This window comes from Oncorhynchus clarkii, chromosome 33 (assembly GCF_045791955.1).
Source record: "Oncorhynchus clarkii lewisi isolate Uvic-CL-2024 chromosome 33, UVic_Ocla_1.0, whole genome shotgun sequence".
NCBI lineage: Eukaryota > Metazoa > Chordata > Actinopteri > Salmoniformes > Salmonidae > Oncorhynchus > Oncorhynchus clarkii.
The window spans coordinates 38,302,293-38,329,117 of record NC_092179.1 but is presented as its reverse complement, the minus strand read 5'-3'; the positions used below and the strand labels follow the sequence as shown (position 1 = coordinate 38,329,117).

The following is a 26,825-nucleotide window of genomic DNA, read 5'->3' as shown; positions in this document are numbered from 1 at the left end:
ATAACCTCTTCATGAGTAAAATTAAAATAAAATACGGACGTTTAACTGTTGCTGCCCGAGGGTGGCGCTATAGGAATGGTCCGTTATTGAGCGCAACATGACTACTCTTTACAGCCTGTGGAATAGATGACGCTCAGCAGTCATAGAGAATAATAGAGGCCTGTAATGGCCCAAATACCAGTTTTAGCATGTGTAGTTCCATTGAAGGGCTTCCACCATTGTAATGTAGTTAACTGGGTGAGACTTCCAACTGTATTATCTGATCCCTCCTGATGACTCTGATTGAATCATGTCCCAACCGGGTCATCAGGAGGGATCAGACAATCGAGAATAAGAAAATGGACTACTTCAAATAGAAATTGCCTCAATGGCGCTGCCCCGTGTGCTCACAGACGATATAATGGCACAGATATAAAAACATGAATTATCTATCTTATCTCTATGGCAGTTGCTGTTTACGGTCATCAGTCCAAAGTAATCGAGTATAATCTCAAATATAATTTATTAACTAGTAAACAATGATTTGCCCAATTTAAAATTACTTTATTTAGATTTTACGAATAATTTTGAGTCGCAAAAGAATGGGATATTGGCTCTATTTAATGGGCGGGGGGTGTATTAATGAACAGTATTGGAGCTCGATTGTAATTCCTTGTCGAGCGGGAACCAGAAGTAGAAACTATCAGACTGGAGTAGTTTACTGTGGAGTTAATATCCTGCTGTCATGGACTGGTAAAACGCTTCTTATGCTGATATAAAAAGATGAATTACAGGGATATATGTGACCTTGTTACAGTATTTAGTGAGTGTACTGCATAAGTACGCTGTCTGTAGATGTGTCATGGCAGGTATGGGACATGTGTTAGCAATATTAGCTAGTTAAGCTAGTCGTTTGAACGTGTCTTGCAGCTGTCTAAGCAAGTGGTTTGTTTGTACCACCAGCTAGTTAACTAATGGGTCTTTATAGTAAATCACGTTTTATTTCATTTGAAGTGTTCAGTGACTTGTTTAACGGGATATATTGTTTCTGGATTACAGGTAGCTAGCGTAATTTTAGCATCTGGTCTAGTGCAGCTTCAGCGGCATGTATCTTCATTCAGTTCCCCCATAGAGGATCCCCCCCCCCCGATTTAGTTTAGTGACTGCCAGACACCCACTTATTTTTCAGTGCTCATTCCGTATATTAATTTCTACATCCCCAGGATGCGTATTAAAGTAGTGTAGTGGAGGTAACGTTTTACGTAAAATCAATTAATAAGGCTGATGGAATAGATCAGGGACCGGTTTGGATCGATCTGTAATACATAGAATTAGAATGAATCTGTAATACATGTTGACGTGTTTGCCAATCGAGTTTCAGTTGTGCAATTTCACCTCTAAGATGTTTTGATGCAGTTTCTCAAGTAATTGTTGTTGTTGTTGCAATGTGTTGTCTTATGTAAACAGAGTCAGCTGCTAGACAGAGCAATCACCACAGCTGTTCACCACATGTTAGTGGGCATATATATATGTACATTGTCAAATCAAAACTCAAACTTCATTTACCTGTTGTGTGACACGCAAAAGTCCAAACTCTGTTTTAGACGAGACTGACTTTATGACCAAAAATGATCCTATTTACACCGTGTAGTCAATTTGGGCACTAGAATAAGCGAACTGTTTCTGATTCATATCGATGTGCCACACGGGCTGTTTTCAAAAGGGTTTGTTGCTTTATAAAGGCAGTCGCTGTTTAAGATGCTTTTGGAGAACTGGGCCCAGAATGTTTAGCTTAAAATACTGCTACGTAACATTTTAGACGCAGCGATGTGCACACAGCGGCAGAGGTCTACGCACAAATGTTTCAAAATGCAATTTGCAGGAAAACGTTGTTCAGAGGCTTCATGGACAGATATGGAAATATCCAATAGAAATGTAGAACGAAGGGAGATCTAAAGATGCAACAACTATCATGAGTTGCTAACATGACTTGGATAAAGTCTTTGGTTGCTTGACAACGAAAGAAAACAAATTAGAACAGGAGAATGCGTACGAGGAAGCCTTAATACAATAATTGCCTCTACGTTTCTATTGTAAGATTTTGGCTATAGGCTACTTTTGAAGAAAGGTAAGACATTTTAAGGAACAGGGGAAAATATAGCAATGTTATTGATAGGCCTAACCGTTTTCTGGTAGATGGAAAGGCTTTCCTAAAAAAACCTTCTCAATTAAATTAGGACTAGCTACAAAGTATCTTATGCCCACCTGGCAGAATGATGATATCTGGATTGTTTGCATCCATCCAACATGGTTCCTCTGCGTAGGGACCAGAATGAGTTGCTGTCGCCTATTGTACGAGATGCCGAAGTGACCAGAGCAGCACGCCGAAAGAGTTCAGTTCAGAAGAAGACTCAATTCAACTGTATCCTTATTGGGCCGTTGTCATGGTAAACCTACCTACCTGTTGTCTAGGTTACACCATTTAAGACCTGCATTACTGATGCTCATTGCTCACACACACCGTTGTTCAGACTATTAGTTAGCTAACAGAAGTCTCATGGGGCTGTTATATGACTGCATAAGGTGTGTCTTTTTAGATCACAGTAACTAGCCAGTTATATTCCCTGACCGTTGTTGTCCAGTCCTTTCTCCTCGTGATGACAACCAAGGTAGTACCACCACACCTGCCCGTTCCCTGCCCTGCTACACACCTGGATCCCTCTTCAAACAGTCCTGTAAGTCCCTGGCTCTGCTATGCTATGAGAGCATTGTTTGGTTAAAGGTAAAAGTGGTGTCAACCACGATAAAGACATCGAGATAAAATAAGACATATGGTCCAGTTTGTTAACCCGGACTCTCACCATCCACTAGCTGGTGTCTCCCAGAATGACCGGAGACAAGGCTATACTGTTGTAACAGATTGTTCTCTATTATAAATTGCAGTAGTGGTGATTCCTCCTCCCTCTCCCTACAGTCACCCCGAAGAGTGCTGCTAGGAACCCAGATGTGTCGGCCATCTTGGCGACAGGGCGCAGGACTCCTCGTTTCATCCATACACCACGACCTCCCCTGGGCAGTATGAGCATGGTGAGGAGATGGATACCAGTCTTGACTGGGTGTTTTGTCTGCTGACAGACACTGTGTGATTCTGTCTCTCTCCAAAGAGGGGATCCGGAGACAGAACAACCGAGACAAGAAATAGCCAATTAAACCACACTGCATCACCATTCATCAGTTGTTGACACTTATTAAAGGTAGACTCAGTGATATGACGTAGATAAAGTAAACAGTATAGTGGGTCAATTTTCTACAGCAACTAAAGAGCGTTGGAGCGCGAGGCTAAACTTCTCCACTGTTTTGGTCATGTAGCTACCATGTTGTAAGAGTGTGAAGCGAACCCCGTGCAGATACTGTGTGAGAGGGAAGTGTTGCATCTTGCTCATCGCAATATCTGCGATGCTGCTCGTGCAAAACGTCATTTCGCTGACTCTACCTTTTAATCAAGTATCGTTGAGGCCGATCCACACGCTGGTTGTTTCTGTGTTTTTGACTGTGTCTCTTGTCTCCCTCTGGGCTCCAGAACCTGGATCCACACGCTGGTTGTTTCTGTGTTTTTGACTGCGTCTCTTGTCTCCCTCTGGGCTCCAGAACCTGGATCCACACGCTGGTTGTTTCTGTGTTTTTGACTGCGTCTCTGTCTCCCTCTGGGCTCCAGAACCTGGATGACAGTGACTGGACCAACAGCCTGTACCCGTCTCCTCTGTCCGGCCTGGGACTGGGGGACACCAGCTTTACTGACGACATCAACATGTCCTCTGTAATGCTGAAGGAGGAGGATCCTGGAGAGGCTGGTCAGATTCATTTATTTTCTCCCTGGTTGTTGATTGATTTTTAATATCACTGATGAGCCAGCGGTTCCATTTCCCAGGTTTCCCAGCCAGGTCTGAAAATCAGCACGTATAACTGACTTCAAGGTCCAGATTTGGGGAAAGGGGATACAGAGGGTAGTGGCTAGGTGTCGTTCTGTAAATGTTTAGAATTTATTTTTTAACCTTTTTATTTAACTAGGCAAGTCAGTTAAGAACAAATTCTTATTTTCAATGACGGCCTAGGAACAGTGGGTTAACTGCCTTGTTCAGGGGAAGAACGACAGATTTGTACCTTGTCAGCTTGGGGATTTGAACTTGCAACCTTTCGGTTACTAACCACTAGGCTACCTGCCGCCCCAGAATAGAATACAACGCTGCCAGTCCTATCTCAGACACTCTTCCACTGCTGACCTCTGACCCCCCCCTCTGTGTCCTGCAGCGTGCGTCAGTCTGTTCCCAGAGTTCCTCCAGTCCTATCTCAGACACTCCTCCACTGCTGACCTCTGACCCCCCTCCCCTCTGTGTCCTGCAGCATCAGTCAGTCTGTTCCCAGAGTTCCTCCAGTCCTATCTCAGACACTCCTCCACTGCTGACCTCTGACCCCCCCCGTGTCCTGCAGCGTCAGTCAGTCTGTTCCCAGAGTTCCTCCAGTCCTATCTCAGACACTCCTCCACTGCTGACCTCTGACCCCCCCCTCTGTGTCCTGCAGCATCAGTCAGTCTGTTCCCAGAGTTCCTCCAGTCCTATCTCAGACACTCCTCCACTGCTGACCTCTGACCCCCTCCCCTCTGTGTCCTGCAGCGTCAGTCAGTCTGTTCCCAGAGTTCCTCCAGTCCTATCTCAGACACTCCTCCACTGCTGACCTCTGACCCCCTCCCCTCTGTGTCCTGCAGCGTCAGTCAGTCTGTTCCCAGAGTTCCTCCAGTCCTATCTCAGACACTCCTCCACTGCTGACCTCTGACCCCCTCCCCTCTGTGTCCTGCAGCGTCAGTCAGTCTGTTCCCAGAGTTCCTCCAGTCCTATCTCAGACACTCCTCCACTGCTGTCTTTGACCTGCTGGGGGAATATGAAGCCATCTGTCAAGACAAGGTACCGTTTTCTCACTTACCTCAACCAACTTCCCTCAACCAACTTCCCTCAACCAACTTCCCTCTACTGTGTGTGTTTTAGAATCCGTGTGTGTGTGTTTTAGAACCCGTGTGGGTGTGTGCAAGAGTTTGTAGACCAGGAGGTTTGCTCCTCAAGCGTGGGTATGTGCGAGTCATTGTGTGTTATATGCAGAGCTGTGTGCTGCCCTTATGAACACAGTGATAATGGTGTATGTATGGCTATGCTGCCCTTATGAACACAGTGATAATGGTGTATTGTGTGGCTATGCTGCCCTTATGAACACAGTGATAATGGTGTATTGTATGGCTATGCTGCCCTTATGAACACAGTGATAATGTTGTATGTATGGCTATGCTGCCCTTATGAACACAGTGATAATGGTGTATTGTGTGGCTATGCTGCCCTTATGAACACAGTGATAATGGTGTATTGTATGGCTATGCTGCCCTTATGAACACAGTAATAATGGTGTATGTATGGCTATGCTGCCCTTATGAACACCCAGAGATAATGGTGTATGTATGGCTATGCTGCCCTTATGAACACAGTGATAATGGTGTATGTATGGCTATGCTGCCCTTATGAACACAGTGATAATGGTGTATTGTGTGGCTATGCTGCCCTTATGAACACAGTGATAATGGTGTATTGTATGGCTATGCTGCCCTTATGAACACAGTGATAATGGTGTATGTATGGCTATGCTGCCCTTATGAACACAGTGATAATGGTGTATTGTGTGGCTATGCTGCCCTTATGAACACAGTGATAATGGTGTATTGTGTGGCTATGCTGCCCTTATGAACACAGTGATAATGGTGTATTGTGTGGCTATGCTGCCCTTATGAACACAGTGATAATGGTGTATTGTATGGCTATGCTGCCCTTATGAACACAGTGATAATGGTGTATGTATGGCTATGCTGCCCTTATGAACACAGTGATAATGGTGTATTGTGTGGCTATGCTGCCCTTATGAACACAGTGATAATGGTGTATTGTATGGCTATGCTGCCCTTATGAACACAGTGATAATGGTGTATTGTATGGCTATGCTGCCCTTATGAACACAGTGATAATGGTGTATTGTCTGTACCAGGTGGGCATGCTCCAGAGGCTGGTATCGAGGGCAGCTCCAGGGCAACAGAAGTCCTCTAAGACTGCTGGTATGAGATGGCTTTTACAGCAGGAGATGGTCACCTGGCGCCTCATCACTTCTCTATACAGGTCTGTCTGTCTGTCTGTCTGTCTGTCTGTCTGTCTGTCTGTCTGTCTGTCTGTCTGTCTCTTCCGTTCTCTCTCTCTCTCTATATTAGGTCTGTGAATTACCAGGGAACTCACAAAACGATATCATCACAATACTTACACGCCGATACCAAATGTATTGTGATGTCATTGCGATTCGATGTTCCAAACACATGCTCACCATATGTCTGCTGCAGAGGGACAAGAGAGAGAGAGACATGTTTTAATGCTGAACCAATTGGCTCCCTATTTTAAAAAGATAAAGAACAAGCCGTGAAGGAAAAGTTTAGGTTTAGGTACAGCCGACTAGCGCCAAAAAAAAAATGTATAGCTAAATGTCGCTACGGTATGTCGTCCAAAACAATATCCCTATCTACATGTAACTATCTATTGTTGCATTCGTTTTCCTCATCACTACATAGAGGAATGGTGTTGCTATGGAGACGCGTGGTTTGACTTTGTTACATCACTGTGTCCCTCCCCCCTCAGAGACAGGATCCAGTCAGAGCTGGAGGATGACATCATGATGGATGTGGCTGTGAGTACTCCTCTACAACTATGATGTCGTTAGGGAACTACAGGTGTTTCTGTGCTGTGTGATGGAGAGAGAAGGACATGGAGTAACTGTCCTCTCTCCTGTGTGATAGAGAGAGAGAAGGAAATGGAGTAACCGTCCTCTCTCCTGTGTGTGTGACCATCTCTCCTCAGGCTCCCGGTGTTAGTGAGAAGGTGGTGATGGAACAACTTTTCCAGAGAGATGCTGTAGTACGCCAGAGTCAGGTTAGACTCTCTCTCTCACACACATACACACACACACATAAAACATACAGTACCAGTCAACATGTTCTACATTGTAGAATAATAGTGAAGACATCAAAACTATGAAATAACACATATGGAATCATGTCGTAACCAAAAAAAAGTGTTAAACAAATCAAAATATATTTTAGATTCTTCAAAGTTGTCACCCTTTGCCTTGATGACAGCTTTGCACAATTTTGGAATTTTCTCAACCAGCATCACCTGGAATGCTTTTCCAACAGTCTTGAAGGAGTTCCCACATATGCTGAGCACTTGTTTGGTTGAGTTTGGGGGATCGTGGAGGCCAGATCATCTGATGCAGCACTCCATTACTCTCCTTCTTGGTCAAATAGCCCTTACACAGCCTGGAGGTGTGTTGGGTCATTGTCCTGATGAAAAACAAATGATAGTCTCACTAAGTGCAAACCAGATGGGATGGCGTATTAGTGCAGAATGCTGTGGTAGCCATGCTGGTTATGTGTGCCTTGAATTCTAAATAAATCACTGACAGTGTCACCAGCAAAGCACCCCCCACACCATCACACCTCCTCCTCCTCCTCCATGCTTCACGGTGGGAACCACACATGCAGAGATCATCCATTCACCTACTCTGCGTCTCACAAAGACATGGCGGTTGGAACCAAAAATCTCAAATTTGGACTCATCAGACCAAAGGACACCAGTCTAATGTCCATTGCTCATGGTTCTTGCCCCAAGCAAGTCTCTTCTTCTTATTGGTGTCCTTTAGTAGTGGTTTCTTTGCAGCAATTTGACCATGAAGGCCTGATTTCACACAGTCTCCTCTGAACAGTTGTTGTTGAGATGTGTCTGTTACTTGAACTCTGTGAAGCATTTATTTGGGCTGCAATTTCTGAGGCTGGTAACTCTTACTTATCCTCTGCAGCAGAGGTAACTCTGGGTTTCCCTTTCCTGTGGTGGTCCTCATGAGAGCCAGTTTCATCACAGCAGAGGTAACTCTGGGACTTCCTTTCCTGTGGTGGTCCTCATGAGAGCCAGTTTCATCACAGCAGAGGTAACTCTGGGTCTTCCTTTCCTGTGGCGGTCCTCATGAGAGCCAGTTTCATCATACCGTTTGATGGTTTTTGTGACTGCACTTGAAGAAACGTTCCAAGTTCTTGAAATGTTTCGCATTGACTGACCTTCATGTCTTAAAGTAATGATGGACTGTCATTTCTCTTTGCTTATTTGAGCTGTTCTTGCCATAATATGGACTTGGTCTTTTATCAAATAGGGCTATCTTCTGTATACCACCCCTACCTTGTCACAACACAACTGATTGTATCAAATTAATTAAGAAGGAAAGAAATTCCACAAATCAACTTTTAAGAAGGCACACCTGTTAATTGAAATGCATTCCAGGTGACTACCTCATGAAGCTGGTTGAGAGAATGCCAAGAGTGTGCAAAGCAGTCAATCAAGGCAAAGGGTGGCTACTTTGAAGAATCTGTTTTGTTTAAAAACTTTTTTTTTGGTTACGACATGATTCCATGTGTGTTATTTCATAGTTTTGACGTCTTCATTATTATTCTACAATGTAGAAAAAAGTAAAAAATAAAGAAAAGGCCTTGAATGAGCAGGTGTTCTAGAACCCTTGAATGAGTAGGTGTTCTAGAACCCTTGAATGAGCAGGTGTTCTAGAACCCTTGAATGAGCAGGTGTTCTAGAACCCTTGAATGAGCAGGTGTTCTAGAACCCTGGAATGAGTAGGTTTTCTAAAACTTTTGACTGGTAGTGTATACACACACACACACACACACACACACACACACACACACACACACACAAAAACACACTCCTCCTCCCCTACACTCCTCCTCCCCTATTATCTGTCTCTAGTGGTACAGTCCTGTTTGGTCTGATGGATGGTTGTAATAGAGACCATTTTGTAAAGTTTTAAATAATCGTTTCACCTCCTCTCTCTTAGTTGGTTGTGGATTGGTTAGAGAGTATCGCCAAAGATGAAATCGGGGACTTCTCCGACAACATTGAATACTACGCCAAGTCTGTCTACTGGTAAGTAGCTGGAGTAATTTGAGAGAGACGAGCGCTTGTGTGTCGTTAGGAAGACCATGTGCCTTGGCTAATATTCTGTTTGACTTTCAGGGAGAATACCCTTCATGCTCTGAAACTGAGAAGAAACACATCCAGCACAGGCTTCAATGTTCCCCTGGTTACTGAGCTGGTAAGAGGGGCTTTTAGGCCTGCTTTTCACAGGCTTCAATGTTCCCCTGGTTACTGAGCTGGTAAGAGGGGCTTTTAGGCCTGTTCTTCACAGGCTTCAATGTTACCCTGGTTACTGAGCTGGTAAGAGGGGCTTTTAGGCCTGCTCTTCACAGGCTTCAATGTTACCCTGGTTACTGAGCTGGTAAGAGGGGCTTTTAGGCCTGCTCTTCACAGGCTTCAATGTTACCCTGGTTACTGAGGTGGTAAGAGGGGCTTTTAGGCCTGTTCTTCACAGGCTTCAATGTTCCCCTGGTTACTGAGGTGGTAAGAGGGGCTTTTAGGCCTGTTCTTCACAGGCTTCAATGTTACCCTGGTTACTGAGCTGGTAAGAGGGACTTTTAGGCCTCATCTTCACAATCTAGCTCTCTCTCTTCTCTCTCTCTCTATTTTTTCTCTCTCTCTCCCCTACATACACATGCTCTGATGCCATGATAGGGAATACGTTGTTTTACTTAGAACATAAAGTAACTCTGTGTGTCTGTAGGACCCTGACGCCCCCATCAGACAGAGACGTCCCCTGGCAGACCTGGACAGAGAGGATGATGCCAGACTGCTGAAGTACCTCTTCACCCTCCTCAGAGCGGGCATGACAGACGAGGTGAGAAACGGGAGACACTCTCAAATGGCACCATTTGTTCCCTGTTCACTGTTATTGACCAGGGCTCATAGTTCTCTGGTCACAAAAGTAGTGCCGTGTATAGGTAATAGGGTGGCGTTTTGAGACCGGTCTCAGTACAGCGCCACCTGGTGGATGGGAGGGTTACACTGAACTGGTTTCTAGTCACAGTGACGTGTGGTTGTGTGTAGGCCCAGAGGCTGTGTAAGCGCTGTGGCCAGGCATGGAGAGCTGCTACACTGGAGGGATGGAAGCTGTACCACGACCCCAACATCAACGGAGGTCAGTTCTCCGTCGTACACTCTCACCAACCGATGTATAACACCAAGTGGAGGTCGTGACCTTTTTGTCAGCCGGTGGTTGTCATGTAAATAACTGTCTGTCTCGCGGTAATTGACCTTTTTAATGGACATAAACACGTTTAGCATCTCCTGGCTTAGCAGTTAGCAGGTTTGGTAGGCTACTCATGACCAGCAGGTTTGGTAGGCTACTCATGACCGGCAGGTTTGGTAGGCTACTCATGACCGGCAGGTTTGGTAGGCTACTCATGACCGGCAGGTTTGGTAGGCTACTCATGACCATCAGCATCATCAGAGCTTAGAGAAGTTTAGTCACCGTGACCAAACGGTCACGTTAGAATTTGACTGCGGTCATGACTCGTGATCGCCGGTGTGGCGGTAATTGGGTCACCATAACAACCCTAAACACACATCCCTATGAAAAGTCTGTAATGGAACTGAGCTGTGTCCAGGCGGGGCAGAGCTGCTACCGGTGGAGGGGAACCCTCAGCGCTGTGTATGGAAGGTCTGCTGCTGGAGGATGGCTGATAATGAACACTTCAGCAGATATGAGAGAGCCATCTACGCTGTTCTGAGTGGGAACCTCAAACGGGTATGTTGGGTGTTATCTCCCTAAGACACTCTCCTCTCCTCTCCTCTTCTCTCTGTAGCACTTGTATGTGTTAGGTGGAGGAGGATGTGGGGGGTCAGGTGGAGGAAGAGGATTGGGGGGTCAGGTGGAGGAAGAGGATTGGGGGGGTCAGGGGGAGGAAGAGGATTGGGGGGGTCAGGGGGAGGAAGAGGATTGGGGGGGTCAGGGGGAGGAAGAGGATTGGGGGGGGTCAGGGGGAGGAAGAGGATTGGGGGGGGTCAGGGGGAGGAAGAGGATTGGGGGGGTCAGGGTTCTGGTAGACTCTCTGTCTCTCCCCTCTAGCTGGACTACAGTAGAGTGGTTGTAGTGATTTGCCTCTCTGTCTCCCTCTAGCTGCTCCCAGTGTGTGAGTCGTGGGAGGACAGTGTGTGGGCCTACTTCAGGGTCCTGGTAGACTCTCTTGTGGAACAGGAGGTCCGGTCCTCAGGGATGGGCAGCGAGGAGCTGGAGGAGCTGCCACGAGAATACCTGGAGGCCAAGTAAGATCCCCTCTGGTAGAGAATACCTGGAGACCAAGTAAGATCCTCAGCCTCTAGTAGAGAATACCTGGAGGCCAAGTAAGATCCCCTCTAGTAGAGAATACCTGGAGGCCAAGTAAGATCCTCAGCCTCTAGTAGAGAATACCTGGAGGCCAAGTAAGATCCTCAGCCTCTAGTAGAGAATACCTGGAGGCCAAGTAAGATCCCCTCTAGTAGAGAATACCTGGAGGCCAAGTAAGATCCCCTCTGGTAGAGAATACCTGGAGACCAAGTAAGATCCCCAGCCTCTAGTAGAGAATACCTGGAGGCCAAGTAAGATCCCCAGCCTCTAGTAGAGAATACCTGGAGGCCAAGTAAGATCCTCAGCCTCTAGTAGAGAATACCTGGAGGCCAAGTAAGATCCCCTCTAGTAGAGAATACCTGGAGACCAAGTAAGATCCCCAGCCTCTAGTAGAGAATACCTGGAGGCCAAGTAAGATCCTCAGCCTCTAGTAGAGAATACCTGGAGGCCAAGTAAGATCCCCTCTAGTAGAGAATACCTGGAGGCCAAGTAAGATCCCCTCTAGTAGAGAATACCTGGAGGCCAAGTAAGATCCCCAGCCTTTAGTAGAGAATACCTGGAGGCCAAGTAAGATCCCCAGCCTCTAGTAGAGAATACCTGGAGGCCAAGTAAGATTCCCAGCCTCTAGTAGAGAATACCTGGAGGCCAAGTAAGATCCCCAGCCTCTAGTAGAGAATACCTGGAGGCCAAGTAAGATCCCCTCTAGTAGAGAATACCTGGAGGCCAAGTAAGATCTCCAGCCTCTAGTAGAGAATACCTGGAGACCAAGTAAGATCCCCAGCCTCTAGTAGAGAATACCTAGAGGCCAAGTAAGATCCCCAGCCTGTAGTAGGCAGCCTTACCCAGGGACCATACCCTTTAGTGGGTAGCCCTGCCTAGAGAATACAGCCTCTAGTAGAGAATACCTGGAGGCCAAGTAAGATCCCCAGCCTCTAGTGGAGGGCTGAGGATCAGGAATCTAACCTTCCTAACCTTTCTATTTCTAAATGTAAATTGTACTGTCTCCCTTTTCTCTCCAGCTGGACACTAGAGAAGGTGTTTGAGGAGCTGCTGGCAACAGAGTCAAAGGTCAAGCATCTGTTTTTCTGCTCTGTCAAACTAGCTGTGTGTCTGCATCACACCAGTCTACTAGCTGTCTACATCACACCAGTCTACTAGCTGTCTACATCACACCAGTCTACTAGCTATCTACATCGCACCAGTCTACTAGCTATCTACATCACACCAGTCTACTAGCTATCTACATCACACCAGTCTACTAGCTATCTACATCACACCAGTCTACTAGCTATCTACATCACACCAGTCTACTAGCTATCTACATCACACCAGTCTACTAGCTATCTACATCACACCAGTCTACTATCTATCTACATCACACCAGTCTACTATCTATCTACATCACACCAGTCTACTAGCTATCTACATCACACCTGTCTACTAGCTATCTACATCACACCAGTCTACTAGCTATCTACATCGTACCAGTCTACTAGCTATCTACATCGTACCAGTCTACTAGCTATCTACATCGCACCAGTCTACTAGCTATCTACATCGTACCAGTCTACTAGCCATCTAAATCATACCAGTCTACTGGCTATCTACATCGTACCAGTCTACTAGCTATCTACATCGTACCAGTCTACTAGCTATCTACATCGTACCAGTCTACTAGCTATCTACATCGTACCAGTCTACTAGCTATCTACATCGTACCAGTCTACTAGCTATCTACATCGTACCAGTCTACTAGCTATCTACATCACACCAGTCTACTAGCTATCTACATCACACCAGTCTACTAGCTATCTACATCGTACCAGTCTACCAGCTATCTACATCGTACCAGTCTACATCACACCAGTCTACTAGCTATCTACATCACACCAGTCTACTAGCTATCTACATCATACCAGTCTACTAGCTATCTACATCACACCAGTCTACTAGCTATCTACATCACACCAGTCTACTAGCTATCTACATCGTACCAGTCTACTAGCTATCTACATCATACCAGTCTACATCACACCAGTCTACTAGCTATCTACATCACACCAGTCTACTAGCTATCTACATCGTACCAGTCTACATCACACCAGTCTACTAGCTATCTACATCACACCAGTCTACTAGCTATCTACATCATACCAGTCTACTAGCTATCTACATCACACCAGTCTACTAGCTATCTACATCACACCAGTCTACTAGCTATCTACATCGTACCAGTCTACATCACACCAGTCTACTAGCTATCTACATCACACCAGTCTACTAGCTATCTACATCGTACCAGTCTACTAGCTATCTACATCGTACCAGTCTACATCACACCAGTCTACTAGCTATCTACATTACACCAGTCTACTAGCTATCTACATCATACCAGTCTACTAGCTATCTACATCACACCAGTCTACTAGTTATCTACATCACACCAGTCTACTAGCTATCTACATCGTACCAGTCTACTAGCTATCTACATCATACCAGTCTACATCACACCAGTCTACTAGCTATCTACATCACACCAGTCTACTAGCTATCTACATCACACCAGTCTACTAGCTATCTACATCGTACCAGTCTACATCACACCAGTCTACTAGCTATCTACATCACACCAGTCTACTAGCTATCTACATCATACCAGTCTACTAGCTATCTACATCACACCAGTCTACTAGCTATCTACATCACACCAGTCTACTAGCTATCTACATCGTACCAGTCTACATCACACCAGTCTACTAGCTATCTACATCACACCAGTCTACTAGCTATCTACATCGTACCAGTCTACTAGCTATCTACATCATACCAGTCTACATCACACCAGTCTACTAGCTATCTACATCACACCAGTCTACTAGCTATCTACATCACACCAGTCTACTAGCTATCTACATCGTAGCAGTCTACTAGCTATCTACATCGTACCGGTTTTAGGGATTCCCATAGTCCTGTGAAAGATGCTGAATGTCTCCTTCCCTCTTCTTCACAGAAAGTCCTGGAAGAGACGAAAGAACACTACCACATTATCCAGAAGTTAGTTATCCTGGGTGACCTGGACGGTGAGTCTGTTATTAACCTTTAACTAGCTGTCTAGTGTTTCCTTGTTGACCTGGACGGCTAGTCTGTTATTAATCTTTAACTAGCTGTCTAGTGTTTCCTGGGTGACTTGGACGGTGAGTCTGTTATTAATCTTTAACTAGCTGTCTAGTGTTTCTCCGTCTCTAATGAAATAGGACCCAGAATTCATTACAATGTGAGTTAAATAGTTTTTCCTTACTATTGTTTTAATGATGTTAAAGAGCAGCCAATTAGCCACCATGATCTCATGTTCTATCATGACATCGTGTTCTATCGTGACATCGTGTTCTGTCGTGACATCGTGTTCTGTCGTGACATCGTGTTCTGTCGTGACATCGTGTTCTGTCGTGACATCGGGTTCTGTCGTGACATCGGGTTCTGTCGTGACATCGGGTTCTGTCGTGACATCGGGTTCTGTCGTGACATCGGGTTCTGTCATGACATCGGGTTCTGTCGTGACATCGGGTTCTGTCGTGACATCGGGTTCTGTCGTGACATCGGGTTCTATGAGCAAATGCCAAGCTTTTTTAAACGGTCTGTTTGAGATACAAATTTGACTTTTTTTATTTATTCATGTTTTGGCTACAAATAAGTATCGGATGAGTCAACAACATTATTTATTATGAGTTAACAAAATATAACTTTTAAAAGTGAGATTTTCACTGGACTGTGACTTTAAGTCCATGGCCATGTCGGTGTCAGCCTATGGAATGACCGTACAGTCAGACAAACGTCACGTTGGAGTCAGTCACTCTCCAGGGTGACTTTGTGGTTCTGGTCACCAGGTACATGAGGTAGTCAGTCACTATCCGGGGTGACTTTGTGGTTCTTGGTCATCAGGTACATGAGGTAGTCAGTCACTCTCCAGAGTGACTTTGTGGTTCTGGTCACTAGTCAGTCCCTCTCCAGTGTGACTTTGTGGTTCTGGTCACTAGTCAGTCACTATCTAGAGTGACTTTGTGGTTCTGGTCACTAGTCAGTCCCTCTCCAGAGTGACTGTGGTTCTGGTCACTAGTCAGTCCCTCTCCAGAGTGACTGTGGTTCTGGTCACTAGTCAGTCACTATCTAGAGTGACTTTGTGGTTCTGGTCACTAGTCAGTCCCTCTCCAGAGTGACTGTGGTTCTGGTCACTAGTCAGTCACTCTCCAGAGTGACTTTGTGGTTCTGGTCACTAGTCAGTCCCTCTCCAGAGTGACTGTGGTTCTGGTCACTAGTCAGTCCCTCTCCAGAGTGACTGTGGTTCTGGTCACCCGGTATGTTACTGCTGTGTGAAAGAGTATAAAACAGTGTTTTGTGTGTTCAGGTCTGTTGGAGGAGTTCAGTAACTGGTTGACCAGGAGTCCTGCTCTGCCCTCTCACCTGCTGCGCTTCATGACACACCTGGTGTTGTTCTACCGCAGTCTGGGCATGCAGCTCAAGGTACAGTAGTGCACACACACACACACACCTGGTGTTGTTCTACCGCAGTCTGGGCATGCAGCTCAAGGTACAGTAGTACACACACACACACACACACACACACCTGGTGTTGTTCTACCGCAGTCTGGGCATGCAGCTCAAGGTACAGTAGTACACACACACACACCTGGTGTTGTTCTACCTCAGTCTGGGCATGCAGCTCAAGGTACAGTAGTACACACACAGAGCGAGAGAAACACACTTCTGTTGTCATACACCTATATAAACATCAACCATTCCTCACACAATCCACATATCCCTCCACTTATGTCCCCCCCCCCTTCTAATCCGGCCACCCAATCAGGAGGAGGTATCAGTGGATGTCCTGAAGGCCTACATCTCTCTGTTGATGAGGGAGAAGCACGTTGATCTGATAGCCTTCTATGTCAGTCACCTGCCGCCAGACCTGGCCACTGCCCAGTACGCTCTCTTCCTGGAGGAGGTCACCGAGGCTGAGCAGAGACAACGCTGTCTGGAGCTGGCCAGGGAGGCAGGTCAGTGTCTCACACCGAGGCTGCTGGGATGGGAGGGGGGGGGGGGGGGGGGTCAAACTAATTTTCCCCGCCGGGTCACTGAGGTCCAGAAGACCGCATTTACAATGTGCTAGATTTCCTCGACATTTTCTAAAAAATTATTCCAGAAGTGATGGATGGAGGACTATTCTCCCTGTTGGGCTAACTTATGGTTCGAAGACTTGTACACCAGTTTCAAACAGCTGAAAATACATTATTTGTTGGTTATTGAAAAAAAAAAATAATAATTATTTTACCTTTATTTAACTAGGCAAGTCAGTTAAGAACAAATTCTTATTTTCAATGACGGCCTAGGAACAGTGGGTCTAGGAACAGTGGTCTAGGAACTGGTCTAGGAACAGTGGGTTAACTGGTCTAGGAACAGTGGGTTAACTGGTCTAGGAACAGTGGGTTAACTGGTCTAGGAACAGTGGGTTAACTGCCTGTTCAGGGGCAGAACGACAGATTGTATGTACCTTGTCAGCTCGGGGGTTTGAACTTGCAACCTTCCGGTTACTAGTCCAACACTCTAACCACTAGGCTACCCTGCCGCCCCAGAATAGACGGTACAATGATTCTCTACATTATACTTGCTTATTTTGTCATATAACCTGAAATTAGGCGAACGATTTGAATTTTAGCAACCAGGAAATGGTGGAGCAGTTACAGGTGTCTAACTGTCCTGTTGTGGTCAGGATGTGACAGCAGTCTGTTACAGGTACAGGTGTCTAACTGTCCTGTTGTGGTCAGGATGTGACAGCAGTCTGTTACAGGTACAGGTGTCTAACTGTCCTGTTGTGGTCAGGATGTGACAGCAGTCTGTTACAGGTACAGGTGTCTAACTGTCCTGTTGTGGTCAGGATGTGACAGCAGTCTGTTACAGGTGTCTAACTGTCCTGTTGTGGTCAGGATGTGACAGCAGTCTGTTACAGGTACAGGTGTCTAACTGTCCTGTTGTGGTCAGGATGTGACAGCAGTCTATTACAGGTACAGGTGTCTAACTGTCCTGTTGTGGTCAGGATGTGACAGCAGTCTGGTACAGGTGTCTAACTGTCCTGTTGTGGTCAGGATGTGACAGCAGTCTGTTACAGGTACAGTTGTCTAACTGTCCTGTCCTGTTGTGGTCAGGATGTGACAGCAGTCTGGTACAGGTGTCTAACTGTCCTGTTGTGGTCAGGATGTGACAGTAGTCTATTACAGGTACAGGTGTCTAACTGTCCTGTTGTGGTCAGGATGTGACAGCAGTCTATTACAGGTACAGGTGTCTAACTGTCCTGTTGTGGTCAGGATGTGACAGCAGTCTATTACAGGTACAGGTGTCTAACTGTCCTGTTGTGGTCAGGATGTGACAGCAGTCTGTTACAGGTGTCTAACTGTCCTGTTGTGGTCAGGATGTGACAGCAGTCTGTTACAGGTACAGGTGTCTAACTGTCCTGTTGTGGTCAGGATGTGACAGCAGTCTGTTACAGGTAAAGGTGTCTAACTGTCCTGTTGTGGTCAGGATGTGACAGCAGTCTGTTAAAGGTACAGGTGTCTAACTGTCCTGTTGTGGTCAGGATGTGACAGCAGTCTATTATAGGTACAGGTGTCTAACTGTCCTGTTGTGGTCAGGATGTGACAGCAGTCTATTACAGGTACAGGTGTCTAACTGTCCTGTTGTGGTCAGGATGTGACAGCAGTCTATTACAGGTGTCTAACTGTCCTGTTGTGGTCAGGATGTGACAGCAGTCTATTACAGGTACAGGTGTCTAACTGTCCTGTTGTGGTCAGGATGTGACAGCAGTCTGTTACAGGTACAGGTGTCTAACTGTCCTGTTGTGGTCAGGATGTGACAGCAGTCTATTACAGGTGTCTAACTGTCCTGTTGTGGTCAGGATGTGACAGCAGTCTATTACAGGTACAGGTGTCTAACTGTCCTGTTGTGGTCAGGATGTGACAGCAGTCTATTACAGGTGTCTAACTGTCCTGTTGTGGTCAGGATGTGACAGTAGTCTGTTACAGGTACAGGTGTCTAACTGTCCTGTTGTGGTCAGGATGTGACAGCAGTCTATTACAGGTACAGGTGTCTAACTGTCCTGTTGTGATCAGGATGTGACAGCAGTCTGTTACAGGTGTCTAACTGTCCTGTTGTGGTCAGGATGTGACAGCAGTCTGTTACAGGTACAGTTGTCTAACTGTCCTGTCCTGTTGTGGTCAGGATGTGACAGCAGTCTGGTACAGGTGTCTAACTGTCCTGTTGTGGTCAGGATGTGACAGTAGTCTGTTACATGTACAGGTGTCTAACTGTCCTGTTGTGGTCAGGATGTGACAGCAGTCTGGTACAGGTGTCTAACTGTCCTGTTGTGGTCAGGATGTGACAGCAGTCTGTTACAGGTACAGTTGTCTAACTGTCCTGTCCTGTTGTGGTCAGGATGTGACAGTAGTCTATTACAGGTACAGGTGTCTAACTGTCCTGTTGTGGTCAGGATGTGACAGCAGTCTGGTACAGGTGTCTAACTGTCCTGTTGTGGTCAGGATGTGACAGTAGTCTGTTACATGTACAGGTGTCTAACTGTCCTGTTGTGGTCAGGATGTGACAGTAGTCTGTTACAGGTACAGGTGTCTAACTGTCCTGTTGTGGTCAGGATGTGACAGCAGTCTATTACAGGTACAGGTGTCTAACTGTCCTGTTGTGGTCAGGATGTGACAGCAGTCTGTTACAGGTACAGGTGTCTAACTGTCCTGTTGTGGTCAGGATGTGACAGCAGTCTGGTACAGGTGTCTAACTGTCCTGTTGTGGTCAGGATGTGACAGCAGTCTGTTACAGGTACAGTTGTCTAACTGTCCTGTCCTGTTGTGGTCAGGATGTGACAGCAGTCTGTTACAGGTACAGTTGTCTAACTGTCCTGTCCTGTTGTGGTCAGGATGTGACAGTAGTCTATTACAGGTACAGGTGTCTAACTGTCCTGTTGTGGTCAGGATGTGACAGCAGTCTGGTACAGGTGTCTAACTGTCCTGTTGTGGTCAGGATGTGACAGTAGTCTGTTACATGTACAGGTGTCTAACTGTCCTGTTGTGGTCAGGATGTGACAGTAGTCTGTTACAGGTACAGGTGTCTAACTGTCCTGTTGTGGTCAGGATGTGACAGTAGTCTGTTACAGGTACAGGTGTCTAACTGTCCTGTTGTGGTCAGGATGTGACAGCAGTCTATTACAGGTGTCTAACTGTCCTGTTGTGGTCAGGATGTGACAGCAGTCTATTACAGGTACAGGTGTCTAACTGTCCTGTTGTGGTCAGGATGTGACAGCAGTCTGTTACAGGTACAGGTGTCTAACTGTCCTGTTGTGGTCAGGATGTGACAGCAGTCTGGTACAGGTGTCTAACTGTCCTGTTGTGGTCAGGATGTGACAGCAGTCTGTTACAGGTACAGTTGTCTAACTGTCCTGTCCTGTTGTGGTCAGGATGTGACAGCAGTCTGTTACAGGTACAGTTGTCTAACTGTCCTGTCCTGTTGTGGTCAGGATGTGACAGCAGTCTGGTACAGGTACAGTTGTCTAACTGTCCTGTCCTGTTGTGGTCAGGATGTGACAGTAGTCTATTACAGGTACAGGTGTCTAACTGTCCTGTTGTGGTCAGGATGTGACAGCAGTCTGGTACAGGTGTCTAACTGTCCTGTTGTGGTCAGGATGTGACAGTAGTCTGTTACATGTACAGGTGTCTAACTGTCCTGTTGTGGTCAGGATGTGACAGTAGTCTGTTACAGGTACAGGTGTCTAACTGTCCTGTTGTGGTCAGGATGTGACAGTAGTCTGTTACAGGTACAGGTGTCTAACTGTCCTGTTGTGGTCAGGATGTGACAGCAGTCTTATTACAGGTGTCTAACTGTCCTGTTGTGGTCAGGATGTGACAGCAGTCTGTTACAGGTACAGTTGTCTAACTGTCCTGTCCTGTTGTGGTCAGGATGTGACAGCAGTCTGGTACAGGTGTCTAACTGTCCTGTTGTGGTCAGGATGTGACAGTAGTCTGTTACAGGTACAGGTGTCTAACTGTCCTGTTGTGTTCAGGATGTGACAGCAGTCTGTTACAGGTACAGGTGTCTAACTGTCCTGTCCTGTTGTGGTCAGGATGTGACAGCAGTCTATTACAGGTACAGGTGTCTAACTGTCCTGTTGTGGTCAGGATGTGACAGCAGTCTATTACAGGTACAGGTGTCTAACTGTCCTGTTGTGGTCAGGATGTGACAGCAGTCTATTACAGGTACAGGTGTCTAACTGTCCTGTTGTGGTCAGGATGTGACAGCAGTCTATTACAGGTGTCTAACTGTCCTGTTGTGGTCAGGATGTGACAGCAGTCTATTACAGGTGTCTAACTGTCCTGTCCTTTCCAGGTCTGGACGTGGCAGCAGTCACTAAGATGGTGGTGGAGAACATCAGAGAGAGAGACACTGAGGAGTTCGCTCATCATGACCTCACCCCTGCACTGGACACTGGCACCTCAGCGGTATGGAACACACACACACACACACACACACACACACACACACACACACACACACACTGGACACTGGCACCTCAGCAGTATGAAACACACACACACACACGCTGGACACCGTCACCTCAGCGGTATAAAACACACACACACTGGACACCGTCACCTCAGCGGTATGAAACACACACACACACACTGGACACTGGCACCTCAGTGGTATGAAACACACACACACACACATACTGGACACTGGCACCTCAGCGGTATGAAACACACACACTGGACACCGTCACCTCAGCGGCACAAAGGAGAAACAAACACACCATGTGGTCATGTTAACCCTGTACCCCCCCAGGAGGACCAGAGGAAGATCGATGTGATTGATTGGCTGGTGTTTGACCCCGCCCAGAGAGCTGAGGCCCTCAAACAGAGCAACGCCATCATGAGGAAGTTCCTGGGTACGTTACACACAAGGTTCTGAAACAGATCAATGCTTCCTGTGTGAGATAGTTGTTCTCTCATACTACTAACACATCCTCACATCAACCATGTTGTTGATCTATTGTTCTCTCATACTACTAACACATCAACCATGTTGTTGATCTATTGTTCTCTCATACTACTAACACATCAACCATGTTGTTGATCTATTGTTCTCTCATACTACTAACACATCAACCATGTTGTTGATCTATTGTTCTCTCATACTACTAACACATCAACCATGTTGTTGATCCATTGTTCTCTCATACTACTAACACATCAACCATGTTGTTGATCCATTGTTCTCTTATACTACTAACACATCAACCATGTTGTTGATCCATTGTTCTCTCATACTACTAACACATCAACCATGTTGTTGATCCATTGTTCTCTCATACTACTAACACATCAACCATGTTGTTGATCTATTGTTCTCTCATACTACTAACACATCAACCATGTTGTTGATCCATTGTTCTCTCATACTACTAACACATCAACCATGTTGTTGATCTATTGTTCTCTCATACTACTAACACATCAACCATGTTGTTGATCCATTGTTCTCTCATACTACTAACACATCAACCATGTTGTTGATCCATTGTTCTCTCATACTACTAACACATCAACCATGTTGTTGATCCATTGTTCTCTCATACTACTAACACATCAACCATGTTGTTGATCCATTGTTCTCTCATACTACTAACACATCAACCATGTTGTTGATCTATTGTTCTCTCATACTACTAACACATCAACCATGTTGTTGATCTATTGTTCTCTCATACTACTAACACATCAACCATGTTGTTGATCTATTGTTCTCTCATACTACTAACACATCAACCATGTTGTTGATCTATTGTTCTCTCATACTACTAACACATCAACCATGTTGTTGATCCATTGTTCTCTCATACTACTAACACATCAACCATGTTGTTGATCTATTGTTCTCTCATACTACTAACACATCAACCATGTTGTTGATCCATTGTTCTCTCATACTACTAACACATCAACCATGTTGTTGATCTACTGTTCTCTCATACTACTAACACATCAACCATGTTGTTGATCCATTGTTCTCCTCATACTACTAACACATCAACCATGTTGTTGATCCATTGTTCTCTCATACTACTAACACATCAACCATGTTGTTGATCCATTGTTCTCTCATACTACTAACACATCAACCATGTTGTTGATCCATTGTTTTCCTCATACTACTAACACATCAACCATGTTGTTGATCTATTGTTCTCTCATACTACTAACACATCAACCATGTTGTTGATCTATTGTTCTCTCATACTACTAACACATCAACCATGTTGTTGATCTATTGTTCTCTCTCTCCTCTCTGTCATCTCCTCCAGCCTGTAAGAAACACCAGGCAGCTAAGGTGGTGTTCGGTAAGGTCCCCGAGGACTCCATGAGGGAGATCTACCGCCAGTGGGAGGAGCTAGGCCTGGACACGCCCCTTCCCGCGGAGGATGAGAACGCCATCAGGGAACACCTGTGTGTCCGTGCTTACCTGGTGAGGGGGGGGGGGGACAAGCTCTCGCAGCGCTGTGATTGGCTCGACTGTTTATTACCTGGTGAGGGGGGGGACAAGCTCTCGCAGCGCTGTGATTGGCTCGACTGTTTATTGCCTGGTGAGGGGGGGGGGACAAGCTCTCGCAGCGCTGTGATTGGCTCGACTGTTTATTACCTGGTGAGGGGGGGGACAAGCTCTCGCAGCGCTGTGATTGGCTCGACTGTTTATTGCCTGGTGAGGGGGGGGGGGGACAAGCTCTCGCAGCGCTGTGATTGGCTCGACTGTTTATTACCTGGTGAGGGGGGGGACAAGCTCTCGCAGCGCTGTGATTGGCTCGACTGTTTATTACCTGGTGAGGGGGGACAAGCTCTCGCAGCGCTGTGATTGGCTCGACTGTTTATTGCCTGGTGAGGGGGGAACAAGCTCTCGCAGCGCTGTGATTGGCTCGACTGTTTATTACCTGGTGAGGGGGGGGGGACAAGCTCTCGCAGCGCTGTGATTGGCTCGACTGTTTATTACCTGGTGAGGGGGGGGACAAGCTCTCGCAGCGCTGTGATTGGCTCGACTGTTTATTACCTGGTGAGGGGGGGGACAAGCTCTCGCAGCGCTGTGATTGGCTCGACTGTTTATTACCTGGTGAGGGGGGGGCAAGCTCTGGCAGCGCTGTGATTGGCTTGACTGTTTATTACCTGGTGAGGGGGGGGACAAGCTCTCGCAGCGCTGTGATTGGCTCGACTGTTTATTACCTGGTGAGGGGGGGGACAAGCTCTCGCAGCGCTGTGATTGGCTCGACTGTTTTATTGACTGTTTTTAGAGAGGTCTCCTGTAGTTGTTATAAGTGGTGTGTGTGTGTCTCTCTCTCTCTCTTCCCTCCCCAGGAAGCTCATGAGGCGTTTAATGAGTGGTTCCATCACATGAACTCCCCCCCTCAGAAGCCCAGCCTGCCGGCTCAGGCCAAGTTCACTGAGAAGGTGGCCTACGAGATGAAGGAGAACGAATACCAGGTACCCAATACACCCTATATAGTGCACTATAGGTTTACCCAATACACCCTATTCCCTATATAGTACACTATAGGGTTACCCAATACACCCTATATAGTACACTATAGGGTTACTCAATACACCCTATTCCCTATATAGTACACTATAGGGTTACTCAATACACACTATATAGTACACTATAGGGTTACCCAATACACTATAGGGTTACCCAATACACCCTATTCCCTATATAGTGCACTACAGGGTTACCCAATATTCCCTATTCCCTATATAGTACACTACAGGGTTACTCAATACTCCCTATTCCCTATATAGTACACTACAGGGTTACCCAATACTCCCTATTCCCTATATAGTACACTACAGGGTTACCCAATACACCCTATTCCCTATATAGTACACTATAGGGTTACCCAATACACCCTATTCCCTATATAGTGCACTATAGGGTTACTCAATACTCCCTATTCCCTCCCTATATAGTACACTACAGGGCTACCCAATACTCCCTATTCCCAATATAGTGCACTACAGGGCTACCCAATACTCCCTATTCCCTATATAGTACACTACAGGGTTACCCAATACTCCCTATTCCCGATATAGTACACTACAGGGTTACCCAATACACCATATTCCCTATATAGTACACTATAGGGTTACCCAATACACCCTATTCCCTATATAGTACACTATAGGGCTACCCAATACTCCCTATTCCCAATATAGTGCACTACAGGGCTACCCAATACTCCCTATGTAGTACACTATAGGGTTACCCAATACACCCTATTCCCTATATAGTGCACCTGCCGGGGCGGCAGGGTAGCCTAGTGGTTAGAGTGTTGGACTAGTAACCGAAAGGTTGCAAGTTCAAATCCCCGAGCTGACAAGGTACAAATCTGTTGTTCTGCCCCTGAACAAGGCAGTTAACCCACTGTTCCTAGACCAGTTAACCCACTGTTCCTAGACCAGTTAACCCACTGTTCCTAGACCAGTTAACCCACTGTTCCCAGGCCGTCATTGAAAATAAGAATTTGTTCTTAACTGACTTTCCTAGTTAAATAAAGGTCAAAATAAAAATAATTACCCAATACACCCTATTCCCTATATAGTGCACTATAGGGTTACTCAATACTCCCTATTCCCTATATAGTACACTACAGGGTTACCCAATACACCCTATTCCCTATATAGTGAACTATAGGGTTACCCAATACACCCTATTCCCTATATAGTGAACTATAGGGTTACCCAATACACCCTATTCCCTATATAGTGAACTATAGGGACATGGTTAAAACTAGTGCACTCTATAGGAGGCCCCGTTCAAATTGAGTTTACTATGTAGGGTATCGGGTACCAGGTATACAGTACACTCTGATCCTAGATCAGTCTCTGGGTGAACTGGTGAGGAGTTTAATTTGTTTTAGTGTAGCTGTTCCTGGATCAGATGAAGAACTCTAAAAAGGTGTGACCTTCTTCTCCTCCCGTAGCTGGAACATGACAGCTGGACCGGCCGTCTGGGGGCTCTGACTGAAGACGTGAAGGAGAGAATCTACAACGTCCTGCTGTTTGTGGACGGGGGCTGGATGGTCGACGTCAGAGAGGTCTGTATATCTGACTATTAATGGTGGTATGAGGGGCTCAGCGCTAGGTTAGCATGTCAGCCTGTATTTAGAGCTCTCTGTCTTCAGTACTACGGTGTTATTTCTAGGTACAGGTTACATCTACCACTGAATGGTCGACGTCAGAGAGGTCTGTCTGTATATCTGACTATTAATGGTGGTAATTTACAGTTGGTGGTATGAGGGGCTCAGCGCTAGGTTAGCATGTCAGCCTGTATTACAGCTCTCTGTCTTCAGTACTACGGTGTTATTTCTAGGTACAGGTTACATCTACCACTGTCGTTCTATTCCAGGATACAGAGGAGGACCCAGAGAGAGGCCACCAGATGGTGCTGCTTCGTAGACTCTGTCTGCCCATGATGTCCTTCCTGTTGCAGACAGTACTGCAGAGAACACAACGCCACCAGGAGAGTCTCAGACTGGCTGATATCATCGCCTCAGACCAACACCGCCTCTACGAGGTCAGTACTGTAGTTTAGAAATGATATTTCCATGGTCTGACCTGGGGTCTGACCTGGGGTCTGGTCTGGGGTCTGGTCTGGGGTCTGGGGTCTGGTCTGGGGTCTGGTCTGACCTGGCCTGAGGGCATCCCTTCTGTCTCCTTTCCTTCATCTGCTACGATCTGCGACTACTTGACTTCAATCAAATGTATTTATAAAGCCCTTCATACATCAGCTGATGTCACAAAGTGCTGTACAGAAACCCCCCAGCCTAAAAACCCCAAACAGCAAGCAATGCAGGTGTAGAAAGCACTTCAACGTTGTAGCTCAACACAATATCAACACTCTCTTACAGTATCTCTCCCTGTCACTGTGTTGCTTGCTTCTCTTTCCCTCGTCTACTTTCCCATCCTCCTCTTCTTTTTTGCTAACTATGTTCTCTCTCTCTATCTCGGTCTCTCCCTCTCTTTCAGGTGTTCTCCAAGGATGAGCTGAGGAAGTTCCTTCAGAAGATGAGGGAGTCGTCTCTTCTCTTATTGGATAAGGGTCTAGACCCGCTGGGGTACGAGATCCAACCATAAATACACCCCACCCGGACATTTTATTTTGTTTTTTATTTTATTTTTAATATCGTTTTTTGGGGCCAAATTTAAGTAATGGAGTGAATGATTTTCTGCATTTTGTAAACAATAAAAGTGACGTGTCTGAAATATTGTTTGTCTTTGGGCCATGCACAGACAGGATGCATATACCTATCTGAATCTAGAAGAGTATAAAAGGAAGGTTTGAGACACCACCTTGTCTAGGTCGAGAGGAGATGGTTTAGGTTATCGCCTTCGCGACGTAAC

General features: G+C 46.1%; 2 protein-coding genes across 2 annotated transcripts in view; one reads left to right on the top strand and one right to left on the bottom strand.

Moving 5' to 3' along the window:
* Window positions 1–26,825, bottom strand: part of LOC139392874 (beta-2-microglobulin-like) — a 613,933-nt gene that overhangs the window by 268,340 nt on the left and 318,768 nt on the right. The window lies entirely within an intron of this gene.
* On the top strand, window positions 638–26,687 carry LOC139392855 (nuclear pore complex protein Nup107-like). Its single transcript, XM_071141166.1, has 26 exons — window positions 638–732; window positions 2,304–2,401; window positions 2,622–2,714; window positions 2,954–3,066; window positions 3,695–3,830; window positions 4,834–4,937; window positions 6,058–6,185; window positions 6,693–6,741; window positions 6,912–6,983; window positions 8,950–9,038; window positions 9,129–9,207; window positions 9,733–9,846; window positions 10,056–10,146; window positions 10,616–10,755; window positions 11,128–11,273; window positions 12,354–12,402; window positions 14,345–14,414; window positions 15,737–15,852; window positions 16,196–16,385; window positions 20,770–20,882; window positions 21,226–21,328; window positions 22,745–22,905; window positions 23,784–23,909; window positions 25,406–25,519; window positions 25,831–25,998; window positions 26,451–26,687. The coding sequence occupies exons 1-26, from the start codon at window positions 725–727 to the stop codon at window positions 26,556–26,558; spliced, it is 2,778 nt and encodes a 925-aa protein (XP_070997267.1). The 5' UTR covers window positions 638–724; the 3' UTR covers window positions 26,559–26,687.